Source organism: Filicampus tigris, chromosome 1, assembly GCF_054856515.1.
Source record: "Filicampus tigris isolate MCC_2025a chromosome 1, RoL_Ftig_1.0, whole genome shotgun sequence".
NCBI classification, from domain to species: domain Eukaryota; kingdom Metazoa; phylum Chordata; class Actinopteri; order Syngnathiformes; family Syngnathidae; genus Filicampus; species Filicampus tigris.
The window spans coordinates 34,540,233-34,566,511 of NC_141217.1; the positions used below are offsets into that span (position 1 = coordinate 34,540,233).

Sequence of the window (26,279 nt, forward strand, 5' to 3'; positions counted from 1 at the left end):
TGTACGCTTTCGGTGTGATGGTGGAAACCCCTTTCAAACATGTACGCCATACATCGCGAGTCTGTATGGCCAATGTCAATTGGTATGAACCAACACTCACATTTGCACCACCAGCGAGTGGAAACTGAACCCACGCTACCTGTACAGAAGGCAGAACACCTTCAATGACAGCAAGTGAATATTTTTGAGGATATATATATACATATATATATATATACACATACATATATATATACACATATATATATATATATATATATATATATACACATATATATATATATACACATATATATACACACACATATATATACATATATATGTATATACTCAAAAATATTCACTTGCTGTCACTGATATATATATATATATTTTACTATGTTTACAATTTCTTGCAACCATTTGGGAGTTGTAAACGAGATGTTTTGTTTCAAGTGTTTATTGCAGGACTGAACAGGTACGCAGTTGAACAGTTTCGATGTTGCTTGTGACGAATCTGCAGACAGGAAAAAGAAAATGACTGGACTGGCATTGCCCGAACGGCCACAGCTGGAATCGGGAGCCAGTTAATGTGGAAGCCAGTTGAACTGTAACACAAACTAGTCCATTTACGTGCCCTTTTATTATTTTTTGGCCACTCAAAACAACTGTTGACCTGAATGTGAACAATACATCGCCACAATGCGCCGAGGCATTTCGCCGAAAACCCCGATAAGAATGGCAAAGCGCAGCAAACGTGACAGTAAACAATGCAATGGGTGACTGGCGACTCGAGCTCTTCTACTGACGTCACTCGCCGAAGATTACCAAAGATTGACGAACGCTTGCATTTTCGTTAAGCGCTTACTATGGGTTTGATTATGAATCTGGGTGGGTTAAGTCATAAAACGAAAGTATGCTTTAAATAGTTTTAGGCGTTAGTATTATTGAAAAGATGGTTGACCAAGTTTACTTGTGTTGTGCAGTGGTGGAAAAAAATATCAATACTGTAGTACAGTAGACAGTCACTCTACTAGTGTGTAGAAATGTCATACAGTAGTGGGAAAAAAATGCTACAATACCATTAAGTTATGCTAGTTCTACTAGCGTGCTGACCTGTCCATATGCTAGTACTCTCTTTGTCATCACTCATAAGACAATTCAGCGCACTAGTAGAACTACTACGGGCATGAGTGCAATGGCTATAGGGCACAGATTGACTACTTGTTACTAGTGTGGCAAAACTGTACATTAGTTGACATCTGCATGGCATGCTACAAGTACTACTAGTGAAGCACTAGATGTTAACATTTCATAATGCCACTAGTAATACTAGTAGCATGCAATTGTCAACCAGTTCACAGCTTTGCCACACTGGAAACTCAAGTCTCTGAGTGTGCACTGATGTCGTACAGTAGTAGAAAAAACATACTCCTAAGACATTCATTTGAATAGTGCGCTAAATTGTCTGACTAGTGAGGTCAATGACCATAAGATGATATTGAATAAATCCTCACTTTCCGTACCTCCCAATGTTAGAAGAGAAAGTTGATGGGGCAGAATTGGTTGGTTTTCAGCACCTGGCAGAGCAGGTGGGCGGAGTCTCAGGACAGCATAAGACATTCTGCTGTAGAGAGCCCCTCATTAACTGGTCACACAAAGTCCACCCACATGGTCCCGCACGTTGCTTAGAATCAAGCATCCGTCACCCAACAGAAGTGATTGTCAAGTCAAGTCGCAGGGGAAAAGATTCCGCAAGCTTTCCAACGCAGAGAGTTGTTTGGGAGTCCATCGCGGGACGAGGCGGTCTCCTCTTGGGGACGTCGGGGTCACTGCTGGGCCAACAGGATGCTGCGGTTGGCCTTCATCTTTTCCAAACGCTTGGCGAGGAGGCCATTCGTCACTTCCAGCTCCTGGATTCGATCCAGAGCAGAGCGCAACTGCGGACAGCAAACACGACGTACTTGAATTTTGAACTACAGTGAACCAACTATTAGCGCCTTGGAAAATGAAAAAGAAAAAGAAACGAAAAGGATGAACATGTAAAAAAAAAAATAATAATAATAAAATAAAAACTGAGCTAGCTAAAAACAGGTGGATTTCTCATATTCCACAAACGAAATATTAATCATAATGCCGTGTTTAGACTAGTGAGCCTGCATAGAACATATTCTGGGAAAAAAAATATGTTTGGGTTGACTTCCGCATTAAAGACAAAGCGTCTATGTGAAAATTGAAAACGTTTCCAAAATTGGACATACGTGTTTATCACAGGACAGTGACGATATACAACAGAAGTTAATCACCAGTTACTTTTTTTTCCTTTTTTTTTTTTTTTTTTTTTACTGAATTCTTATTTATGCTTACTGAAGTCATTATTTAAAGGACTACATTTTATTTTTATTTTAGTCATCTTATTAATTAATTGAGTAACAGTACTCTTACTTGAGTACAGTTTTTGGCTTCTTTACCCACCTGTGTGCAGTGAATAGAATAAAGGTGAATAGCCGGCAGTAAAGCCTCAAGTATGGAATTCCATAGCCGCTGTAATGCTAAATGAAAAAAGTGTTACTCTGTCTTTCCTGAAGCATTGATCAGCCTTTGGTTCTTAGTATAGATTCACTACTGGAAGCCTTCAACGGTGTGGAATGGTTGGGGGGGGGCCCATCATATTCATTAAAACCAATTGAAAATTGCCCGCAGCAACTCACAGCCGAATAGAATAAAAATATCCCGCAAGACTACTTCATTGTTTATTAGTTCCTGTACATACTGACTTTTGATTGCATTTAAATGCGGGGCAGTAGCGTTCTTATTTTCGCATTGACATTACAGTATTTCACAGTGTCACCGTGAAAAAGAATATTTTCATGTTGCTTCAACAAACAACGAAGATTATGCGGATGATTGTGGAAAGTACTTCTCTATGTAGTTTTCTCCTCTCGACCTTCAGCTCATCCTCGACCAACTCTGCGCTCTCTGACGCTGTCCTGTAGCGAGTCACCTGACCTTCCAGCCGGATGACCTGGACAATGGGAGACACCAGCGTGGAAATGGAATTTCAGTGACACAGAGGAGTTGACTAATATTCTCGAACATCTACACGATATTGCACGTGGGAAGAGGGAAAAAAAAAAATGTTACTTTGTAGAAGTCCAGGTTTGGAGGTGACATCCAAATTATATTGGAAGATAAAGGAACATCTGTTTCCTGCTTTAGTAATATAGTAAATCTCTCTCCATCACTGCACTTTTGCAGATGTTTTTTTTTCATAGTTATAGTAAGTTTAAAAAAATAGATATTTCTTAGAATGTGTATGTGAACTGAAGAAGGAATGAAATAAGAACAAGGCGAAAGGCGAACGACGTACATTCTGTTCCAGAGTGGCAACTTCTTGTTCGGATTTCACTAGTTTAAACTTCAGGTCGCTGATTTGTCTGTTTGCGTCTCCTGAGAGGAAAAATTTGCGATGGCAAAGTCAGCGAAAAAGCTGAACGTTCCTGTGAGCAAGAATGAGGGAAAAAAAGAGGACGGCTCACTCTGAAAGTCCGTGCCATTTTCCAGACCGTCTCCCTCTGGATTTTGGCTCCCATCAGGCCCATGTCTTTGTCTTAGAAGCAGTTGAGCCTTGAGCATTCTCACCTATAGAAGATGCACATTTTCAAAATCCTGCAGTCTGCTTGTTTGTCTCCCTCTTGTGGGACATTTTCAGACACATTGCATGATCATCATTGTGCTTTGATGGTTACGTGTTGATGTCATGTTGATAAAAAAAAAAAAAAAAAATCGCACCTGATCCTGGAAACTTTCTCTTTCTTCAAATAGCTTCTTCAGATGTAGCTCTGGAATGAGAGTAGCGAACGCATGGTTACTAACGGCCTCGCCACCAGCTTATTTGTTAATTCACTTCACGATTCATTAGAATGCAAATGATTTGAATGACAATTTGAGATTGTGAGAGAAATTGTATTACTGTGATCATTTAGTCAATTGGATTCAGTGGTGGTTTGATTCAGAAAATGTCAACCTGTTATTGTTGTCCAATTAGTGGACAGTTTGCATTCGTTTTTACAATTTCTTACCCCTAAGGAACGCTGTGACATCACTGTTGAGAAAACCATAACAAAGCGGCAAACATGATGTGGCAGTGGGAAAAAAAAACCATACTTAGAGCTCAACTCAACAGAAATCATTTATTGCTTTTCATCCCCCCCAAAAATATGAAACACCATACAAACGGTACTAGATCAGTACCCGGTAACTACGTCCACCTTCGTTCCAATCATTTGCCGCTTGCGAGTGTCGCTAAATAACGCAGTCGAATTATCTCAGTCCATAGAGTGAATAACGATTGTAGCACTTATTAGGGTGGTGGTGGGTAAGGTGAAGCCTATCCCAGTTAACTTTGGGCACAACCACTTACAACCTGGGCTGGCCGCCGGTCAAAAACACACATTGACAAGCTTACAAAATCGCATTCACACCTGAAGACTTCAGAGCAGAGGTGGTCAAATTTTTCCCTCCGAGGGCTGCGTACAGAAAAATCCAAGGATGCATAGGCTGCCTTGAAATTCTGCAACTTTCAATTTCTGACACACACTAAAACAATCCATCCAAGCTATTACATATTGTTGCCGCGTTATGAACTGTTATGGATTTCCCGCTGTGAACTGCTCCATCTCCTCACGGGCTTCCTCGCAACTGTCCATGTCCGCCGCTGAAGGCTCGTGGATAGCCCGCACGTTCCTCCCCGGTTTCTGGCTGGAGCCTTGCTCCTCAGAGAGATTTCCTTCGGGGAGTTTCAGCAGCACCCATTCAGGAGCCGCCATGATCTTGATTTCCTCGACAAACCTTCTGAACGTGCAACTCTGACCGACAGCAGCAGAAGTCGCCGAAGATCCGGGCCACTTTGTGCGGAGGTCTTCGGGAGGACCGGTGTCCTCAGCAAAGGGAGAATCCGCAAAAACAAAGTCAGTCACGTTTGAGCGATCTGCTTCTTCACGTGGCGATTCACGTTTCTCAGGGATATTTTCAGTGGCACTTTGCTCATATTTTGCAGGACAATCCTCACAGTCTTCACGTAGGAGACCCGCCGAGCAAGACGGCTCCACAGCGACACCGTCTCCCATCCCGGTGGGTGCAGAGAAACATTTTGCGAGCTTTTCATTCATATGGCTCTTCTGCTGGTCAGCCGAGTATCCGGATCTGATGTTCTTTTGGTCCAAGGTCAAGTCCGAGGCAGGCTTACCTGATTTGTGGACTTTTCCAACGGAAGTCCTACAAGCACGCGAGATGGATTTTTGCCATTTTGCTCGACTTTTGAACTGTTTTTTGGACAGTCGGGCGTCATTCAGTGACCCAAAAGACGACTTGACTTTGGGTGGAAACCCCCGGTCAGGATTTCCCCTTTGCTCCAATACTTGCTTTGTGATTGCTCTGTTCATGGGCACGCAACTTCCTTTGGGAAATGTCCTCATCTGATCTTTTCTTCTTCCCCCGTCATTCGTTTGTTGTCTTGCACGGGCATCTCGGCTCACGATCGACGCTCGCACGTGCCTGGCAGCCGAGCTGAAGCTGAGAGACTGCGGGGGTTTATTTATCTGGCAATGGTGGGATGTCATGTCTCCAGTGTTGCCTGAAAGACCACGAAGGATACATTGGAGCACCGAGCACAGACAAGGAGTCAACGACGGAGAGCGGGGACTTGACCAGACACTCAGGTAAAAAGCGAATGAGGTTCTCAGTCAACATAAGCATCGATTAGATTGATGAAAATAAACTGGAACATAGGAAAATAAACAATAATTGATCATGCTTTAGGGCAGGGGTGTCCAAAATGTTTCCTCTATGGGCTTCAAATTCTTTGACCTTAATTTATTACACACGATAAAAAAAAAAAAAAATCCATCAGGCAATTCAAGACTCAAAATAAGCGGTTTCGCATCGCTGTTTTCGCATCAAAATTCAGAAAGACTCACGCCGACCGTCAAAAGTAATGATGTGTATTGGGAGGTTGTCATGTTCATTTGGAAGAGCCCACACACGATTATCAATTACTAATCGTCAATTAGTCACGAGCCGAGCAGTCCCTGCGGTAAGAGCTCGCAGAGGAGGGACAACGCTAGCTAGTACGGAAGAGTGAAGAGATTCAAGACCATGAAGGACAGCAGGAAAAGGAGTTACAAATGGACACACGGATAACCTGCAAAAAAAAAAAAAAAAAAACGCTTCACAATGTTAGAAAGCTGCTCATCAAAGTAAGTTGTTGAGAAAAAGAAAAATGTTTCGAGCCTTCTCTCTCTCTCGCTCGATCAGATCAGTTTACCAGTATTAATTTGGTGACATAAAATGCTTGTCTTCACAGAACCATTACCAGGACATTTGAATTGAATTGTCATCAATATGAATACAAATAAATGCATGCAAACATAAAGATGCCAGCAATTCTTTCTGCATAAAATAGGATACCGGCAGTTATGCTTTCAGTATGAGTTTGAAATCGATTGTTAAATGTAGAAATAAAATAAACGTGCACATTTTATCAGAACATGCTCCACGCTTGGATGTATTCATTAAAATTGGCTTTTTCATCAAAAAGATGAGAGAAGATGTTATCTGAAATAATTTTATATCTGATGAAAAGGTTGAATTGTCAATGTTCAAAATCTACTGACAAAAAATGAAAGGATAAAATGAATGTCCTGACTAAAACTACACTAAAATGTGGACAGTTTTTACTGACTAAAATTAGACGAATAAAATTATGTTTACTCACTAAAATAAAGACAAAAATTCTGTACTCATAATCGACTGAAACTTAACCAAACAAAAACGGGATAAGGTTGACTAAATGCGGTAAAAGCTAACAAGCGCGATTATAACTGAGACAAAATTTTAAAATGGCTGATAAAATGTACACAGAGCTGGGCAGTCCGCCCCTGGGCCGGACCGGTCGGACCCTGCGGCCCGCCGGATGCCCATTTTTGGGGCGAGGGGGGCAGCAGGTGACAAATTTTAAGAAATGGCTGGACTAAGCATGGCCGGAAGTGGATTTTAGTCCGGCCCACTAATCGGCCCTCATGCGTTTGACGTGGTCGCGAGGCGGCCAAATTTCATCTCAGCCTACTCGGCAAAAGGCTTCTTTTTAGGCTTCTTTCTACTCCCGCATTGTGCTGTTGGCGACAGGTCTGCGACACATGCCACGCACACATCAGGAATTGTTGCTGCTCTGATCGCTCCATTATGTCACATGTTGCGATGACATACAGTTTCCCACAAGGAGAGGAGAGAATGCAGCACGCAGCTCGTTGCTGCTGCAAAGCAAACTAGTTTGGAAATGAAATTAAATGCATCGTCTAGTCATCTCGGTCCCTTTATGGTTGTAGCAGGCGCGATATCCATTGTTGTCGCTGTCTTTTTGAAGCGACGCGCCCCGACTTGTTTCAAAACAACTTGTGTCCACGAGTATATTCGAGCACTGACTCAAGGATGACGCTGGCACAAGGTGGAGTTCATGCACTTCATCTGGCGTCTTCCCGACTTCCGGAAATATGCCGTAGCAAACCTGCTGTGTATAGTGGTTTGCTGGTATGCTTTTATTTTGAAGGCCGTGAACGAAGGGAAGTGTGGAAAATAAATGAGTAACTTGTTGAATGCGACTTCTGGCCGTCTGTTGGACCCAAATAATTATACAATACGACAAAACCAACCCCGGGTCTCGCAATGGAAGTAATCACACGCAGTTGGGTAAGTAGTAAAGTACTAGTGGCGCATTTTGAAGCGTGTCCACAGCGGGTTTGAATAGTAAATTAGCCAGCTAATGATCCATCCTTAAAAGGCCTCTGCCGTTAGCATCTCTCCCGCGGCGGCGTCAATCACGGACCCTTTTTTTTTTTTGGGCCAGGGGGTGGAACGAGGTGGGGGGGTGATAATTTTTATGAATAAGGTTGGGGGGTCGCGGCCGGACCGGCAAAAAAGGGTCATGTGCCCAGCTCTGAATGTACAGTAGCGCACTTGCATCCCTGACTGTAACGAGCAGTAAGCTTTGGGTTGGTGCGGCCGCTTTAGAGCGATAGAAGTCACAAAATGGCCGCCGCCAGAAATGGTTAAAAGTGGGAGCATTTTGCTCCTTAACTCATATTCCACAAATGCAATATTAATAAGAATGTCCTCTTTCAACTAGTGGGCCTGTATAGAACATATTCTGGAAAAAAATATGTTTGTGCTGACTTCCTCTTGATGTTTAAAAAAAAAAAAAAAAAAAAAAAAAAAAAAAAAAAAAAACATAATAAAGAGTTAGGTACAATTTAGCAATGCATTATCCGTAGGTCTAAACATTAAACGTAACTACCGGGCAGAAGTGTCTCGACGTGACAGCAAGCTTCACAACAGCATTGCCGCTTTAGAGCCCCTCATTGTCAAAGCATGGAAAATCCACGCGACGATCCACTGGGATATATTCCTGCCATGGGGGGTTTTGATCGGATATATTTCGATTTTTATTACATAGAATAACTTTAACGTGATTTTTTTTAGTCTGTAATCGAAACGATTTGAAGTGCATCAATTTGCACTTATTTGTATTTGCAATTTAAATACATGAGAGCTCCACTGCCACCTGCTGCAGTGAATGTGCAATCACACTTACTTTATAGGGACTTCAATAGCGTTGCAGACCTTGTTAAATGTAATATTTGGGGCAAGTAAAAAAATGGAGGCAAATGGCCCTCGGGCTGTAGTTTGGACACCCCCGCTTTGCTGTCATTGAATAATAAAAGATGGATGATATTCTTTGCCTTACCCAGCATGCTCTCTCTGCTCCCAAGAGCTTCGTTCGCCAACCGGGGAGCGAAGCTGCTGCCGACTTCATCCCCAGCATCGTCCAATCGAGGCCCCCCATTGGTTGCGACCTCAGGAGAAATGACCCCTCCGTATTTCTGCTTGGGAGATGATCATTAATCAGTGGATCAGTGACTTGCACTCTTTCACCGATTGGCAGACCTTCCTTAAAAAAAAAAAAATGCTGAACGAGGCCAAATTGTTACACGTCGTGTCGTGTGACATGACCACACCATCGCGCGGCTTCTTTTTATGTACCTTGATCACATCTCGGAGGCTGAGCACCTCAACTCTCAGCTGGTCGCGCTCGATTTGAATGACGTCAGAGATTTCCCTCTGACGCTCTAATGCCTGAGAGGGACCAAGGACGATGAGTTGGTGTGCGGGAGGAAAGTCGCAAGGTAGGGAAAAAGGAGAGAAAGCCGGTTAAGTAAGGTTAATGGATTAGCGGTAATATTAGTATGACATTGAGTGGGATTCAAATCGGCTTCCTGTTTTGTTTTGATTTGATTTGATCGATATTTGAATGTTTGTAATGTTTGGACACTTTTCATCACGCCATACCGCAATCTTCTTTTCCTTCCACTGCAGAGCCTCCTGCAAGTCAGACACCTCCTGAGAGTAAGCATGCGTTTGTTCTCGTAACTGTGACACTTCCTGCGGGTGCGGAAGGAAGGAATAGAAACAGGAAGGAAAATAGAAAAGTAATGTGTTTTTTGTTGTTGTTGTTAAAAGCTGGTTAAAAGGTGATAAGTTTGCCCAAAGATGTTAATCTTGCGACATCTTGCTGAGATCGCATAGAAGAAGAATGTCAGCACTCCGCTTTGCACATTGTGTGTGTGTTGGCAATGTTTAGCGTTGAACTGACCATCAGCAGTTCTTCACTTCGTCTCATAGTCTCTTTCATCTCTTTAAACTGGAACTGAAGGACCAGGTGACAGTCACGCTCACGTTCATATGCCTGCCAACGCACAAGGGGGACATTAGAAATCTGTGGTGGGAAGTAATGACTCACAAATACTCTGTTACGGTACTAGTAGATTTATCATGTGCCTGTACTTTATTTGAGTATAATACATATCAGGATTTGTAGATCTTAAGGTAAGTAAGTACACGGCTTTTTAACCCCATTTGACATGAAATTAAAAGAGGAAGTCAACCCAAACATTGTTTTTCAAGAATATTTAAGAATGACCAATCATGGCTCAGCTTCAGAAAACAGGTGAGCTGTGATTGGTCGTTACCTGAGCCCAGAGCAGCTGTGATGTCATTTTCAGCCGACAGCAAGTGACAAAATGGCTAAATGGGTGGATTTAGATGCGTAACTCGTATTCCACAAATGCAATATTAATCCGAATGCCTTGTTTCAACTAGTGGGCCTGCATTGAAAATATTCTTGAAAAAAAAAAAAAAAAAAAAACGTTTGGGTTGCGTTCCTCTTTCAGGACATTTTCACCAGAAACGGGAAATCCAGGTCCAGAAAGTAAAAACCCTGCCACAGTTTGGCTTTAGCCACAGGTGCATCTACTCAACCGGCAGGTAAACGAACTGAGTTGATTTGAAGCATGTGGCTCAGGCCAAATGGTGGCAGGGCTTTTTTTTTTACCTTTCGGAGTTGGTGGGCCCACAGGCACCTGAGAGGATTCAAATGCGATGCAGGATAAACAACATTTATGTTCTGCGGGTAAGTTTATCAGTTTGTTTTTATTCTAAATTGTAAATTAATAAAATAAATAAAACTTAAAACGGATCACATTTAACTGGTGCATCTTGATTTTCGTGCAGGTGCGAGCCTCATTTAAACGGGAATTTGGCAGACCGCGCTGTGCCATGCTGGGCATTCCGGCGGACTGAAGGCGTTTTCTTTTACACGCTCTCAGCGCGACTGACAATTTGATGGCTGAAAGTAGACTCAACTTCAGAAAAGCTGTAAGGAGGTCTAAGTCGTGGCACAGGTGCAGGCAGATGATTTACAGCAGATGTGATATGTGCGGTGGATGTCGTCTTATTTCAGTCATCGAGTACACTGTGTGTGTACGGAGCAGTGGCCCCAGGCCTCTTTTCGGAGTTTGGTCGTTAGGTGCTTGCAAGCTGAGCCGTGATTGGTTGTTACCTGAGCCCTGAGCAACTGTTATGCAATTTTCAAGAGCAAGTGGCAAAATGGCTGCCCCCTGAGTTGGATGAAAACAGGTGGATTTTGCTGATTAATTCAATTTCCAGAAATGCAATATCAATCAGAATACCGTGTTTGGACCAGTGGGGCTGCATACAACATATTAAAGAGAATTCTAAGGCTGACTTCCTCTTTAAAGTTTTCTATTTTTTGGTGATGTTATTTCCAGTATTTTTGAGGCAAACCTGCCAATGAAATAGTGACTTTACAGACATATACCACTGTGTAGAAAATGTCCCTTTTTCCTCAATTGATTTGTCCCCTGTCTTGTCAAGAAACAACATTCTCCTTACAACTGCAATATATATATATTGAAAAATAATTGTGAATGACAATTTTAGCTAAACTTACACTGAATTATATTCATAATATAGCGTTACACAGCATTCACACCAGGCCTGGACAAGCATAAAAAGTGTTCTTGGACTTTAGTTTTGTCAGTCTATTGCTGTTTTACAAGAAGCAGCTGGGTCACCCGCGACTGCTTACTGCGGTGAGCCAGCAGCAATGAACTATAAAGTGTCCCGAAGATGAAGCAAAAGGACAAAGAACAACAACCCACCGTTTTGCCGGTGCTCAGCCCTGTTTATAAAACCGAGTAAAACGGGAGTTTGTACACTCATGCATCACTCATAAAATCAAGAGAGCAAAATACAGCAGTAACTGAAAATTGCATCACTCATTTTGTACTTAATAAACAGGTACCCACTCCAGATACACGCACAACAAAACTAGCCTCTCACACACAACAAGGATCCCTGCAGCAGGAAGAAAAAAAAAAAAACTACAGAGCGCATGCACGAGGGATGCATGCGACTAATGGGCAATCTAACTAAGCTCGTAACTGACAGTAGCAACGTCCAATCAGAGCGCCGAAAAAACAGCCCCCTTTTTAACAATGACAAATCTTTTTTTTCTTTTTTTTTTTCTTCCCCCTCCAATGGTACTTTTTCTTCGCCTGAGAAATGAAAGTAAACAGTGTGAGCGTGACATTGGACAGAAATGCGTGAGTGTTGACAGCTATGCTCATAGTAACGTTCCATTACGAGTAAGTCATGTTCATAACTTAGCAGCAGGGGTGGAGCCAGGACGTGGCGAATGGGTTGGCATGAATGTTTCCCTCACTGAGCACAATCCTCCTGTTCCGACATATCGTATACAGTGGTATCTCTAATTACGAAATTAATTGGTTCTGGAAGAAATTTCTGAAGTAGAATATTTTGTAAAGTAGAGACGCGTTTTCCATCTAAATGCCCTAATCAGTTCCAACCCCCCCAATATTCAGACATACATGTTTTATAAAGCATAAAAAGGCATCAAAACATGTAACAAATACATGTTACAATTAGATTATTGCACAATAAATGAGAGTTGTCCATGTCCGAGGTAAAGAATAAAAATGATGGTCGTTTACCTTTAAATTGCTGTCCTCATCGCTTTTTGCCCTCTTTGGTTCATGTTCTCTCTCAGAAGTGGTTTTTGAGTGGCGTTTTGTAAACAACTGATTTAATAACGTGGCGACTGTCACTACATTACGGTCATATTCTTTGGCGAGATCAACCAAACGCATCCCCTTTTCATACATTTCATTTCTATTATCTCTTGCTTTGTTTGTATGGACAAAAAAAATGATTTTCTCCTTTTTTTTTTTTTTCCTCGTTTCTAATTCACGTAAAAACACCTCATGGCCCGAGGGGCGAATGACGAAGACGCTGCATCGACATACCTATCACATATATATCTATCTACAAACATAGACACATACGGTTGAGGTCCCTCTTAGCCAATGGGATGCCAGGAAGATGCTAGGCTAGCCAATGGCAGCGCAGCGATGAGTATGTTGCGTTCAGGAAACTCCGGAGCTGCGAGTAGCAGCTCATACTGTATTTTTACCTTTTGTATCCTAAAATTTCTTTCGTAACAAGACGTAAAATATTTTCCTGTCGAGGCGTTTCGTAACTTGAAAATTTCATATGAAGAGACATTCGTAAGTAGAGGTACCACTGTATTCAAATAAAATGACAAACTGAATAATATGAAGTTCAGATCAGCCTTAGACAACAATTATGCCGTTCTTAATATCCAATACAATAAAGAAACACAAGGAAACACAAATTCAAAATAATTTCATAATAAATTACAAACATTTTTTAAGTATATATTCTTTCATGAATCTCATTGGGTGGGCAGTCCGTCAATCTGGGTGGGCCTGTGCACACCCAGGCCCACCCATGGCTCCGCCCCTGCAAGTTAGCAGTTGTGGCTAACGTCAACCTGTTTATAGTGCTAATGCTATCTTAGTATTGCGAGTGCTGCCATTTTATTGAAGCCGGATATGTGTTGTCTTTGAATTTGAGAATTGCGCTTGTGCATGTTAGTGAGGGGCACAGCTTTAGTGAGAGACTGAAGCGAGGCTACATTCAGATCTTGTTTGAACAGTTTGAACACCACAAACTCCCTCTTTCACAACAGAGAGTGAGTACTTTTCCACACCTCTGCGAGAAACATTCAAACAATGTCATCCTACTTACCTTTGTGCGCTCATCGGCATGCCGTCGTGCCTCCCAGAGCAGCTCCTCCATGTCGCTCAGTTCCTCCCGCAGAGTCTCCACTTGATACATTAAAGTCGACTTGTCGTTGTGCAGCTGAGCGTTTGAAACCATCGCTCTGCGATATTTTTCCTCTGCTTCTGCCACGGAGTCCTGAAACAATGTAGAATCAATCAAGAGTCAGATATTCACTTACACCTGAGAAGAAGGACAACATTTACCAGATTAGACATAGAAAGTGTGATTAGCCATATGTTTCCGGTCAGGTGAATGGCCGGTTAACGACTTGTTTATTTTGATGCATCTTGGACGATATGACACATGCGCCCACCATCTAAAAGAGCACTCCTAATTGACAGTTACATTTAGTGACTCTCAACCCAAGAGAAATGAACGCTTTTGCATTCAAATCAAAGAAAGTGTGGAGGGGAGGGGGGGTCATTTGACAGATTCAATATCAGTCCATCACTGAATTAACAGTAATCAAAATAATACCGACTATATGGATCAGTTAGGGTGTGGAAATGTTAGCACCTTCATCTCCCTGATTGACGCCTCCATCTCGACGGAGATTGACGTGTCACAGCTTCCTCTGCGAGAGGACGCTCCACCCAGGGAAGATAGAGTGGCTGCAGAAAGGTTCAGCGCTGTTCTGGAGCCCTAAGAAGGAGGACGTGTCAATACAATTCAATGGCGGAAGCAGCATAAAATAAACTTCCCACGGCTGAGCGATCCAGTCAAGAAATACAGTAGCTCTCTACAAGTGCCACATCAGAGATGGTTTTTGAGTGTCATTGTAACATGTGACAGGGCGTTCCTAAAGCCTGATGTTGTAGATTGACTTTTTTTTTTTTTTCTTACCAAACGTTTGTATGTATTTTTTTTTACATTTTCAGGGAAAAGGTTAATGGGGTAAGGAAGCAGCACTTTTTCTGCATCTATTGACAGTTTTGTTGGATGCACCGATTCCATTTTTTTTCCAGACCAAGTATAAATACAAATACTTACATTCAAGCACCGATACTGAGCACCGATATTTGATAATGCCATTACATTTTTTTTTTTTTTTTTTACATTTTCGGGGACAAAGTTAATGGGTTAAGGAAGCAGCACTTCTTCTGCATCTATTGACAGTTTTGCTGGTACTAGGGATGCACCGATTCCATTTTTTTTCCAGACCAAGTATAAATACAAATACTTACACTCAAGCGCCGATACTGAGCACCGATATTTGATAATGCCATTACAGCTTACAATTGTAATTATTTTGATTTTGTTCATCACCATAAAACACAAACTATTTACCGTCCGAAAGGTAACACTTTTTGGAGTAAAAACTTACCATTACTGACATTTTTTAACATCCATGTTTTCCTAACATTCCTGTCACACATTTCACTTAAAGGTAGCCTGTAATAAAAGGTATTTCAGTTATTTGGTGTCTCAGTCTGAACACTCGGTGGGATGATGTACTGTAAAAGCAGCACTTACAGTAGATAGAAAACAAAGAAGAAATAAGAGACAAAGACTAAAAGCGAGTCTGGTGGATATAAACAAGTACGAACAGATGACATGTTGCCTTCATGTGTTTCTAACTTGTCAGGTTTTCAGTATCAGTGCATCCCGAGCTGTTACATATCAATCCCTCCCAAAAAAACACGTGTTGACGTGAAATTGCCCAGCCCTACTTTTCATCTGAGCGTCAAATGAGCCAAACTCGACTTACTCTATCCAGGAAGTCTCTGTCCAGTCTCTCCTCCACCTAAGCACACACACAGTCAGATATTAGTGGCGATATTATATCTATTCACAAACAATTTGATCCGCCCTCAAATAAAACTGCAGCGAGTTTCCATCCATTACTCCCAGTCAGCTGCAACGACATGAGGTCAAACAGACCGAGCGAAACTTACCACAGGGCTCGCACGAGCTGAACTAGCTCTGGAGGACGCCCGGGAGCCGGAACCAAGAAATGAGCTGTAATCTGAAGGCTGCAAAGGTAGAAAGGAAGAAACAGGTGCAGGGATACAAGGATGGAAGGAGACGATCGGCGGGAAGAAACAAGGACGTATGCAAGGGAAGGAGAAGTGACAGGATAGATGCAAGGCACAAGTGTTTTAGAATGAAACCAGAAGAAGAAATAGAAGGGGTGTCAAAATCCCAAAGTGGACTGGCGAAGTTAAATCACCTTCAGGCTGCCTCGACTCCCCACAGACATCCGCTCTTCATCGTCCGACAGCTGAAAACACAAACACGAGCACACGTCGACATCGTAGCGTGCGAGACACTTGCCACGACGATGCGGCTTCACATTAAATCGCGTCTCTTTTCATACGCGGGAAAACCTCTCACGAAGCAAAGATAAGGAGGAAAAGGCCGAGACGATACAGACCGAAGCGATTCTCCGCGAGTGGCGAGAATAGCGCTCGCCGTCCTCCTGAAAGGCCGCGAAGAAGAAGAGAAAGAGGGGAGACGGTTACGATCAAGTGAAGAGTCACATTTCTGCCGGCACAAGAAAAAAACGATCAGGTGCTTGGTACCATGTTGACATGCAGACTAAAAAACAGAGGGCATTCAAAAGGAAACTTTAAAAAAAAAATAGCGTACGACTGCTGCGTAGCAAAAGTTGAAATGGAAAAACTACAACGTGGCGGTAGTGACGTCATCATCTACGCGAACACACGCACGGCAAGGACAACGGGCGACATGCAGTGTAGCTGACGCGTAAAAACCTTCTAACTCCACCCAGGTGACTTCATCAAGAGGTTGACATCTAACGTGAACATGACTACTTTATTACATTAGGGAGTTCTCGATTCTAAATGGCTACATGCTACATGCTACAATCTGTGCCGGGTCAGTACAACTGGTGCAATGCTCTTTTATTTGTTTTTGAAGCGATTAGGTGGTAGGAGGTTTTCATGGGCCAGCGGCAGATGCGTGGTCGTACCATCCACTGCTCAATGCGACCCCATTTATAATCCGGACCATAATACTTCTGTAGAGGAAAAGGAGCACAAATTAGAAGCATTTCTCCATTTTGAGCATCCTTAACTCATTCACTGCCAGCCGCTTTCAAAAGAGGATTCCCAATATTGTTGACAGAGCTTCCATTGCGTTCTGTGACAATTTCCGCATCAACCCGACCGGACAAAGGAACAGTCGCTCTTCTCTCGACAGACGCAAAAATGTCTGCTTCTAGCTTTTAACAGTTGTTAGTAATCAGTAGGAGAATGTGGCTTGGGTTCACCAAAAACACATTTCTAACCACAAAAATGGAGAAAACGAGACTTGAATAAAATGACACGTCAAACAGAATGGTGACTTTCATGCTAATATTTTTTTTGCTTTTGTGACACCTCAAACTATAAAACAAAAAAGACGGAAAAGGCATTTGACGGGAAAATAATAAATTGTTTTCAGATATGCATCTATGAAATGCACCGTGAGCGACGCCGACTCACCACTTGGCTCAAATTGAACAGGGGATTTTTTTTATATGTTGTTCCTCAGTCATTCCACAAATGTTGTCATTTTGATTAGGGCCCGCCCAATATGAATTCTTTTAATTCTGAATGTTTGGCAGAATAAAACTATGAGAACCGATTAATCGGATGATTAATTTAATGCTATATATTATATTTACCAGCTACGCCAAGTAGCCTACACCTGCTCCTTTTTGGCTTGTATTGGAAGCTGGCTGTGTTGTACAAGTCCCGGTGCCAAATGCAAATGATTATTTTGTCCTATTTTTGTCTTATTTCGTGGATCCGATCAATGATTGCGCAAATTATGACATTACAGTCGATCAGCAATTGTGCACAAAATGCGAAATATCGACCGATTTCCATCCAGTCAACCAGGCTGGTGTAATATCTAATTCAGGGGTCAAAAGCTTTTTGAAATTGACAGTTAATGTACTTCTTGGCTACTAATTTATGCCAAGCGCTACCAGTTTCATACACACTTCTGAAATAAATTTGTTCAAAATACCTGTAATAATGTTATTACTTTATGACATTTACAATAATTAATATTTATTAAGGTGAACATACTGATCATGTTAATAATTTCTCACAATAATTGGGAAACATAAATATCAATATCGTCGCTGTCCAGTGAAAAACACTTATGTCCATTTTTTTCCAGGGTACACCCTGAATTGGTTACCAGCCAATTGCAGGGTACACAGAGCACTTTTTTAAAATTTTTTTACGTGAATGGGGTTCCTGTGTTACAGACATCCCATTAAGGTGACATTATTTTTTTTTTAATTACAAAATTGGACATATGTGTTTTTTACAGGACAGCAACAACTATGCAATACTTTATTTCTATAAATCTTTGCCAATGTTTACATTTTCAAATGATCACTTCTACAACATTCCCAGGTATTCGCAATGTCCCATCACCAGTGAGCTATTTTCAGAACCGGCCCGTGGGCTACCCATGCAGGGGGTCCTTAAGGGCTACCTTTTTTTGCCAATATTTAAGGGGCTAATATCATCCACTTAAACTGGCCCTGCAATGAAATGATTGGGCCCTAATTTTTAGCACATTCATGACACACACTTTCTTCGACCTATCGCAACACGGATACAGATACTAGGGATATCATGATATCCAAATGTCACAATACGATAATATCACAATATGAACATCCCGATATGATAATTATCACAATATTGTGGGGAGGTTGGTGATATATAAAAAGCTCACGATATAGTATAAAATATATTGTAAAAAAAAAAAAAAAAAAAAAAAAAAAAAAAAAAAAAAGCTCATATAAAAAAAACATCTCAATATTGAGTTTTTGTACAAAATAACAGCATTCACAAGGAAATAGGCTAGGCCAGTCATGCTCTCCCCTATTGGCGATGAATGTGGGTCTTAAACATAGGTGGCATCAAATTAAACTGCACTAATAAACTAACCACCAGAGGGAGCGGCACAAATGGGAAAAGAACTTTTAAACAGATTTGCTGCTGTTAATATCATGACATGAATACAACGATATACATCGTGGCAATTTATCATTTTAATATCGCAATATATTTTGACATCCCTAAAAGATACTCTGTTTATACCATACATGCACATACTCTGTTCGAGTGTGAGGTGCCTAAACTTAGTTGGCATTTCTCTTTGTCATAATCGACGTGACAAGCCAAGATTCACCGCCTAATTTTTATATTCGATTGAAAACCTGAATTTCACTGACAGGCAGGGCAAGTGATAGAACAACATTATTCTTACAGCAAGACTCTCTTCCATACCTAAATGTTGAAAAATACACTTGGCACAATGGCAGTAAATGGTTGGCTTCCGATTCATGAATAATCATCCACAGCAGTGAATGGGTTAAGTAGAAGGTGTGTGGTAATTCCCAGCCTCAGGATTGGAGCTAAAGGTTTTTAAACTATGTGCAAGTTAGAGCGCAAAAATAATGATATGCTATTGTGAAAAAGGTCGGGGACAAAAAAAGAGCAGACAAAGAATGAAGGTTGGAGAACGACAAGAGAAGTGACTCACCGCGGGATGAATGCTTCTAATGACTGATGATTGAAGAACAGTCACACAGTTGCCTCTCCTACTATCTGACATCTGACCACAGGGTGTGTCACATGTTTACGTATTGTCACTCAATGGAAGTTAGTTGATTAGTGTTGATGAGCGGCAATGGTTTTTTTTTCGTACAAAATTTGCGGCGGAAACATTTCAGTCAATTTCACTGTAAGATGATTTTGAGACTTCCCTGTTTCACATTAAAAGTTGAGGTTTTCTATTCAACGTCTATCAACTCATATTTATTGAGTAGATGTTAAGATGTTAGGGATGCATATTGGTCAAGCTCCCATGAAGTCTGAGCGATTCTGATGAGGGCACCAAAAGCACATGGTGATATTAACCTATTCCTAGAATGAATTAATTACATGATTTCTAAAATTTGACAGACAAATGATAAGGGAAAAAAAAAAAAATCACCAAGTGGTGTACTTGATTTGACCAACACAGCACACCACCAGACATAACCATACCTTAACTTAGGGTTGTCACGATACCAAAAGTCGAGACAAAAGTCCAAAAAGCAGCAAAATTAAAACTGACAAAAGATCTTCAAATTAAAAGAAAATGTGTTATGACGGTAATTCAAAATTTTAGGATACGCTTGATAAGAAAAATTTTGAACAGTGTTAAACACTTGTGAACATTTGCACACACGTGGGTTAGTGGGATAAATATATTACCAGTACACTGTTTCTTTCTACACTTGATTATTTATATGTATAGATGTACATATAAATGTTAATCAAACTTTAAGAAAAACTAGGTCCCATTTATTTATTTAAACGTCACTAGAGAAAACGTGCACAGAGGTCTATGGAGCCATTAGTGTGACATCTACTGTAATAGAGTATTGAGCAGGTTATGATCATTTTCATGGCCAGATACGCAGCTGAATAGCCTCTGTGATTTATGGACATAGAATTGGCGAATTCTGATTTTAAGAATGACATTTCTTTCAATAATGAGATCAATGCCTGCACGTATATGTTTATATAAGCATAATTTATATATGTAAATGTATGTACATATATATTTATTCACTAAAAGCTTTTACGTTACATGACATATTCTTGACCTATTTGCATGCATTTCATGTCATCCATTGTTGATATCGACAACACATTTGCACCGTTACGGTCAAGCAAATACAGTATGTTTTTTTAATGTGTGTACCGCACCTTTAGACTGATTTAGATTTATGACTCAAACAATTGCGCAGCATATCGTCGGTGTCCTGTGAAAAACACCTTTCTCCAATTTTGGAACACTTTTTTTTTTTAATTTTCACATTAATGCGATGTCTGTAACGCGAAAACACCATTTATGTAAAAATACGAAAAATGATCAAAATTGAGATAAGTGTTTTTCACAGGACAGCGACGATATGTACTGGACATGCTCTACAATGCCGCCAACTTGGTCTGTGGACATTTTTTAAAAATTAGTTACACACCATCGCACCTTTTTGGGATAATCAGACTGCATCGTGAGAGATAGTAGCACCTCACCTCTTTGTGTTGCTTCTCCAGCTCCTTCATCCGAATCTCTCTGGCCTCTGCCCTTGCCGTTCGCCTCGCCGCCAGCCGCGCTTCTGCCTGTCACAGACATTGCCCACATCTAGATTAGATTTTTTTTTTTTTTCCACCTCTACAATTATCACCATAATGACCAACACTTAATAGGCCTAAGTGTTCATCAAAGACAAGACCGATTTTATTCCTTAAAGCAGAAGTCAACCCAAACATATTTTTTTCAAAAGTATGTTCCCAGCAGGCCCAGTAGTTGAAACACGACATTCTGATTAATTTTGCGTTTGTGGAATATAAATAAAGCAGCAAAATTGACTCGTTTTAGCCCTCTCTGGGGGCGGCCATTTTGTCTTTTGTCGACTGAAAATTACATCGCAACTGCTCACAACGTCCAATCACGGCTGACCTGTTTTCTGAATCCGAGCCGTGATTGGTCGTTGTGAGCAGTTGTGATGTCATTTTCAGTCGACAGAAGACAAAATGGCCGCCCCCGGAGATGGCTGAAACGAGTGCATTTTGCTGCTTAACTTATATTCCACAAATGCAAAATTAATCAGAATGCCTTGTTTCAACTAGTGGGCCTGCTGGGAACATATTCTTGAAAGAAATATGTTTGGGTTGACTTCCGCTTTAAAGTATGTTTAATATGCTTATAAGCCACTGTAAGATGATGCAAAACTAGTTTGAACATTAACACTGTGCTTAAATATAGGAACGTGAAAACACCGCATCCGTTTCTAAATCATTTAGCAACCAGTTTTTAAAGATTGAATACATATGTATTAAACTTCGAATTTAAATACAACTGAATTGTATAGTACCACTGATGGTACAATACATTGTGAACCACTCATCTATAATAAACATCAACCACACAATCAAAATCAATAGTCTTGGCTCACTGATGGACTGTTTTATTAATATTTTCTATTGGGAGTATTGGTGTTTGTTTGATGTATTATAGATAAAGGTTCATCATTAATAATTTATGATTATTGATGCAGACCTGCCAACCTGTGATGTAGGTAAGCATTTTTATATGGCAAGGCCTTGGAGCATTTATACAATATCCTACTAGTGTCCAAATTGGCCATGTACGCTCTTTGTTTACACTGGTACGACAACTTGGTGCACCTCTTGTATGACTAAGGAGCACTAGTAGAACGGCTGTCTCACCCATGACCTTTTTTTCCCACTACTTTATGACATTTCAGTGCACTACTGGAACAAAGAACAAATAGTAAAACAACATGTTGCTTGCTACTAGCAGTACTACTAGTGAAGCACTAGATGCTAACTTAAAATTTTATAATGTCACGGGTAGTACTTGTAGCACGCAATTGTCAACAAATTTTGCCTCATAAGTAACAAGTAGTTATTCTACTGGTGCGCTGAATTTTCTTACTACTGAGGACAAAGCGCATGGACAAATCACTGCACTAATTGGAAATTAAGGATGAACAATTAATGCAAAAAAGGCTAAATTTGGAAAGGAAAAAAATGCTTCATTTCAGTCAGCCGCTAGGCTTTTGTTTTTATATACATATACTGCATTTGTATTTTATTCATCCACCATCCATTATTTGAACGTACACTGTATATACCTACGTTAAGTGGATTCTACGTTTACATGTCATTGTTTCCTGAAACATGAAGAGTTAAAGTGATAAATCCAAACATTTGTTTGTATTATTGTTGCAAACTGACGTATGACTTACTCACTTATTTTAATGTCGCACTTGTTTGGTAGAATTTCATGAAGCTGTCGTGGAGGACTCGTAAAAGACTGTCAAAGTGTTTGGTAAGTTAACAAGTCGACTCTAATTGAAATAAATAAACTGTCATACTAGTTCATGGTTCATTTGCCTTTATTTTAGCAAAGACTAACCTATAAAACCAAAATATTTCTGTATCATAAATCTGGTATTGTTTATTGTAATACAGATTAATTTATTGCTTGTGTTTGTTAAAGTAGGAAGAGTTCAAAACACACGTTTGTCACACAACTTGTGGCGGCTTCTAGAATGCGCGATATGTGTGGCCGCACAGGGCAGCATTCCTAAGGGGCCGGAAAAACGCTGAAGCGAAAGGTTACGTCATGTAAGTATGTTCGTTGCTCGAATATCTCTGTATATGGGGGAAGAACTAAACATATAAAGAGGTTGAAAGAACATGACTGGGAGTCTCATGGCAACATGGGGGTGCCAAAGGAGGGTGGTGAAAAGGGTGGCATTTAAGATAATAAAAGGTCACTTCAATAGTCAATATACAGTGCTAAAGTAAAACCAACATGGACAAAGAATTTGACCCAATCTTGTCATGGGATTTTACTCCCACTCCCATGAATGAATGAGCGAGCATGACTGCACAACAATGTGGTGTAGACGTTCTGTTGTTCTTCCTCCTGACCCAAAACTACAACGGCAGGCTGGTTTGGATGATTTGTTCAACTTTTTTTTGAAAAGACTAACCATTGGATGCAAATCCCAATTATGAACAGGGTTAAACGAAATTGGCCAAAATCCATCCATCCACTTTCTATACCGCTTATCCTTCAGAGTCACAGGGATCTGAAGCAAATTCCAGCTGACTACGAGCAAAAGGCAGACTACACCCTGGACTGGTCGCCAGTCAATCCCAGCGCAAATATGCAATAGGACAGACAACCAGAACTTAATCTACGCAACCTGCATGGCAGGCACACATGAACCACCATTACACTTAACTGTGTCTTATATTGGTTAATGTGACTATTTATGTGGTGTGCAAGTTATTCACCACTATCATCTTCATACATGACTGTATCTGTCAGCTTTTTAGAAAACAACATAAGATCTAATTTACTACTGAGGTGCAAATGAGTGTGCACCCCCACTATTCCTTGGGTTGGAAATTTGGGAGGCCATCCATCCCCACCCATCCAGCAATACGGTCTGGATGACAAATGAGCCCAAAGCTGCAGTTTGTTTTCTCTCGCTGCTACAGTGACCTAGTGTGTGTGCGTGTGTGTGTGTGGGGGTGTGCGCGTGCGTGTGTATGTGGGGGTGCGTGTGTGTGTGTGCTGTGCCCGTGACCCCCATTCTTTAAGCCTCTAAACATTAATCTGCATCTCAACGGTCACATGACTGCTCTGAGAGACACGTTTTGTCTACAACACATTTTTATTGAGTTGTACATTTTACGTTTTCAAGGCAGAATTTATTTTCTGTTCAATAATAATTAATTTAAAAAAAGATGTTAAGGTATTATTATCAGTATTATTACTATACAGAAAATAAATAGTCTGCCTAATAATAGTGGAGGTTATTTTATTTTTACTATTAGTAGTAGTAGTAGTAGTAGTGGTAGCAGCAGTAGTAGTAGTAGTTGCTTTTAAAAACATCAATTATGATAAAAAAAAAGTGTCCTTTTGTAAAAAATTATTATTATTATACAGAACATAAATACACTAAATAGTTTACTGTATTATAATAATGCTAATAATAATCCATTTCATAATGATTAGATTATGCAGAAAATAACTATGCTAAAATGATAATTACACAATTAATGTGTAACAATAATAATAATAATCCATCCATCCATTATCTGTACCGCTTCTCCTCACAAGGGTCGCGGGGCGTGCTGGAGCCTATCCCAGCTGTCTTTGGGCAGTAGGCGGGGGACACCCTGAACTGGTTGCCAGCCAATCGCAGGGCACACAGAGACAAACATCCGCACTCACAATCACACCTAGGGGCAATTTAGACAGTCCAATCAACTTACCATGCATGTTTTTGGAATGTGGGAGGAAACCGGAGTGCCCGGAGAAAACCCACGCAGGCACGGGGAGAACATGCAAACTCCACACAGGGAGGCCGGAGCCGGGATCGAACCCACGACCTCTGAACTGTGAGGCGGACGTGCTAACCAGTCGACCACCGTGCCGCTAATAATAATAATAATACTTACAATTTATTGCAATTATAATAATTGCAATACCATTATAACAGTAATATACTACAAAATTGATACAAATTTTATAAAATAAAAGCATCAATTAATAACAATAAAACATTCAAATTAAAATAATTACGTTAGTTATATTATACAATTATAATTACAATAACTATTACTGTAATATTGTTTTAAAAATTATAATATGCAAAATAATTACAAAATTATTATACTACTAGTAGTAATAATAATAATAATAATAATAATAATAATAACAACAACAATAATAATCACCTCCCGGGCGATCTGTTTGAGAGCATCGTCCTCTGCGGTCAGCTTCTCGAGGTTCGGCAGCCTCTTTCTGCCGGGTCCTTGAGTCCCCATAGTCCAGAATTATCCAGCAACAAACCGTGCTGCACCTTATTCTCCGGGACACAGCACCCTTGGGATCACACGCTTCACCAACACAGACACACAGACGAAAGTGGCGCTCTTTAGAAGCGTGTGGTTCGGCTTCGCCTCCTTTTCCGGGCTCGAACTCTCATTGAAGGTTTGGTGTACTTGGCGGCGAAGCTAACATTAGCCCCGCTTCGGAACCACAAAACGCTTGAAACCGGCTCCGTCACAAATGTCGTCCCTCCTCCGCCCCGAAAACTCGTTAATCCGCCTCTTATCAACATCCGCCGTGAGCTTGGGAGCAGCCTACGTTGCTTCCGGGACGCCAAGAAGCAGGACACCCTTCATGGCTGCGACAGGTGATGTGCGGATAAGGACGCCAGCTGAAACGCTGCATCACGAACACCACCTGACCTTACCTTCCGCAGTGTGATGACGAAGGCGGGGGCGGGGAGCTTTTATAGGCAGTGGTGGGAAGTAACGACGCACAAATACGTAGTGACTGCACGAGAGTGAATTCGTCAGGTATCTCTAGCTGCCAAACTGCTTCTTATTGAGTTCAGTGTTATTTCTCATTTTTATCTTTGTTTATTTTTACTGACAAAGGAGGTTTGAAAAACAAAAAACAAAAACAAAATCTGTCTGTCCATTTGTTAAAACTGTCACTATAAGCCTGACAGGAGTGCATTAGTGAAATCACATGTGGGGGAAAACAAGGTCAACCCTCTCTGGTCACATCTTGTACCTCTAATTTGATTTTCAAGAAACCACCGTGTCCGAGGAAGTAAAAAAAAAAAAAAAACGTATATATAATCCTAGTGAAAAACTCTACATGTTTTCCTACAGTATGAATTTAAAATCACTGATAATGTTGTGAAGAGTCATTAATATTGAGAGCAATACAAAGTCTGACGTCAATCTAATTTTTGTGCTTTTAGATGGGTGATATTGATTATAATTGAATAATAATAATAATTATTATTATTATTATAATAACACCAATATGTAACTCTTTAAATCAATTTTATTTTTATAACCCCAATTTACAAATGAAGTTATCTGGAGCCCCATTACACAGTGAGCAGGTCAAGAACCACATATTGTACAGTACTATATACTGTACAAGAAAACCAACTGAACCCCACATAGGCAAGCACGAGGCAATAGAGGCAAGGAAAAAAACTCCCTCGAATAGGGGAAACCTCGAACCGAGCCGAAGCTCTGAGAGGCGACAGTCTACCTCAGCCGATTGGGTTGAAATGCAGAGACAGATAGAGGGACAGTGTGGGCAGAGAGAGAGAGAGAGAGAGA

The 26,279-nt window shown here is 40.8% G+C and overlaps 1 protein-coding gene and 1 long non-coding RNA gene across 11 annotated transcripts; one reads left to right on the forward strand and one right to left on the reverse strand.

The window, feature by feature from the left end:
- Positions 1-423: 423 nt before the first annotated feature.
- lrrfip1b (leucine rich repeat (in FLII) interacting protein 1b) lies at positions 424-25,411 on the reverse strand. Of its 10 annotated transcripts, XM_086035894.1 has the most exons (18): positions 24,867-25,409; positions 20,616-20,702; positions 16,490-16,537; positions 15,932-15,976; positions 15,728-15,778; positions 15,453-15,530; positions 15,266-15,301; positions 14,074-14,199; positions 13,522-13,692; positions 9,686-9,778; positions 9,382-9,474; positions 9,076-9,168; positions 8,780-8,915; positions 3,772-3,821; positions 3,519-3,621; positions 3,350-3,429; positions 2,900-3,004; positions 424-1,919 (listed from the first exon to the last, which is right to left on the reverse strand). In XM_086035894.1, the coding sequence occupies exons 1-18, from the start codon at positions 24,954-24,956 to the stop codon at positions 1,809-1,811; spliced, it is 1,596 nt and encodes a 531-aa protein (XP_085892020.1). In that variant the 5' UTR covers positions 24,957-25,409; the 3' UTR covers positions 424-1,808. The 10 variants fall into 10 exon arrangements, with proteins under 10 accessions (XP_085892020.1, XP_085892028.1, XP_085891952.1 ...); XM_086035902.1 differs by lacking the exons at positions 9,076-9,168; positions 9,382-9,474; XM_086035826.1 differs by lacking the exons at positions 424-1,919; positions 2,900-3,004; positions 3,350-3,429; positions 3,519-3,621; positions 3,772-3,821 and adding an exon at positions 4,147-5,614 and having other exon boundaries at positions 24,867-25,411.
- LOC147153761 (uncharacterized) lies at positions 10,382-11,094 on the forward strand. The gene is made up of 3 exons (XR_015087481.1): positions 10,382-10,501; positions 10,603-10,746; positions 10,832-11,094. It is a non-coding gene; the product is annotated as an uncharacterized LOC147153761 (long non-coding RNA).
- Positions 25,412-26,279: the final 868 nt, after the last annotated feature.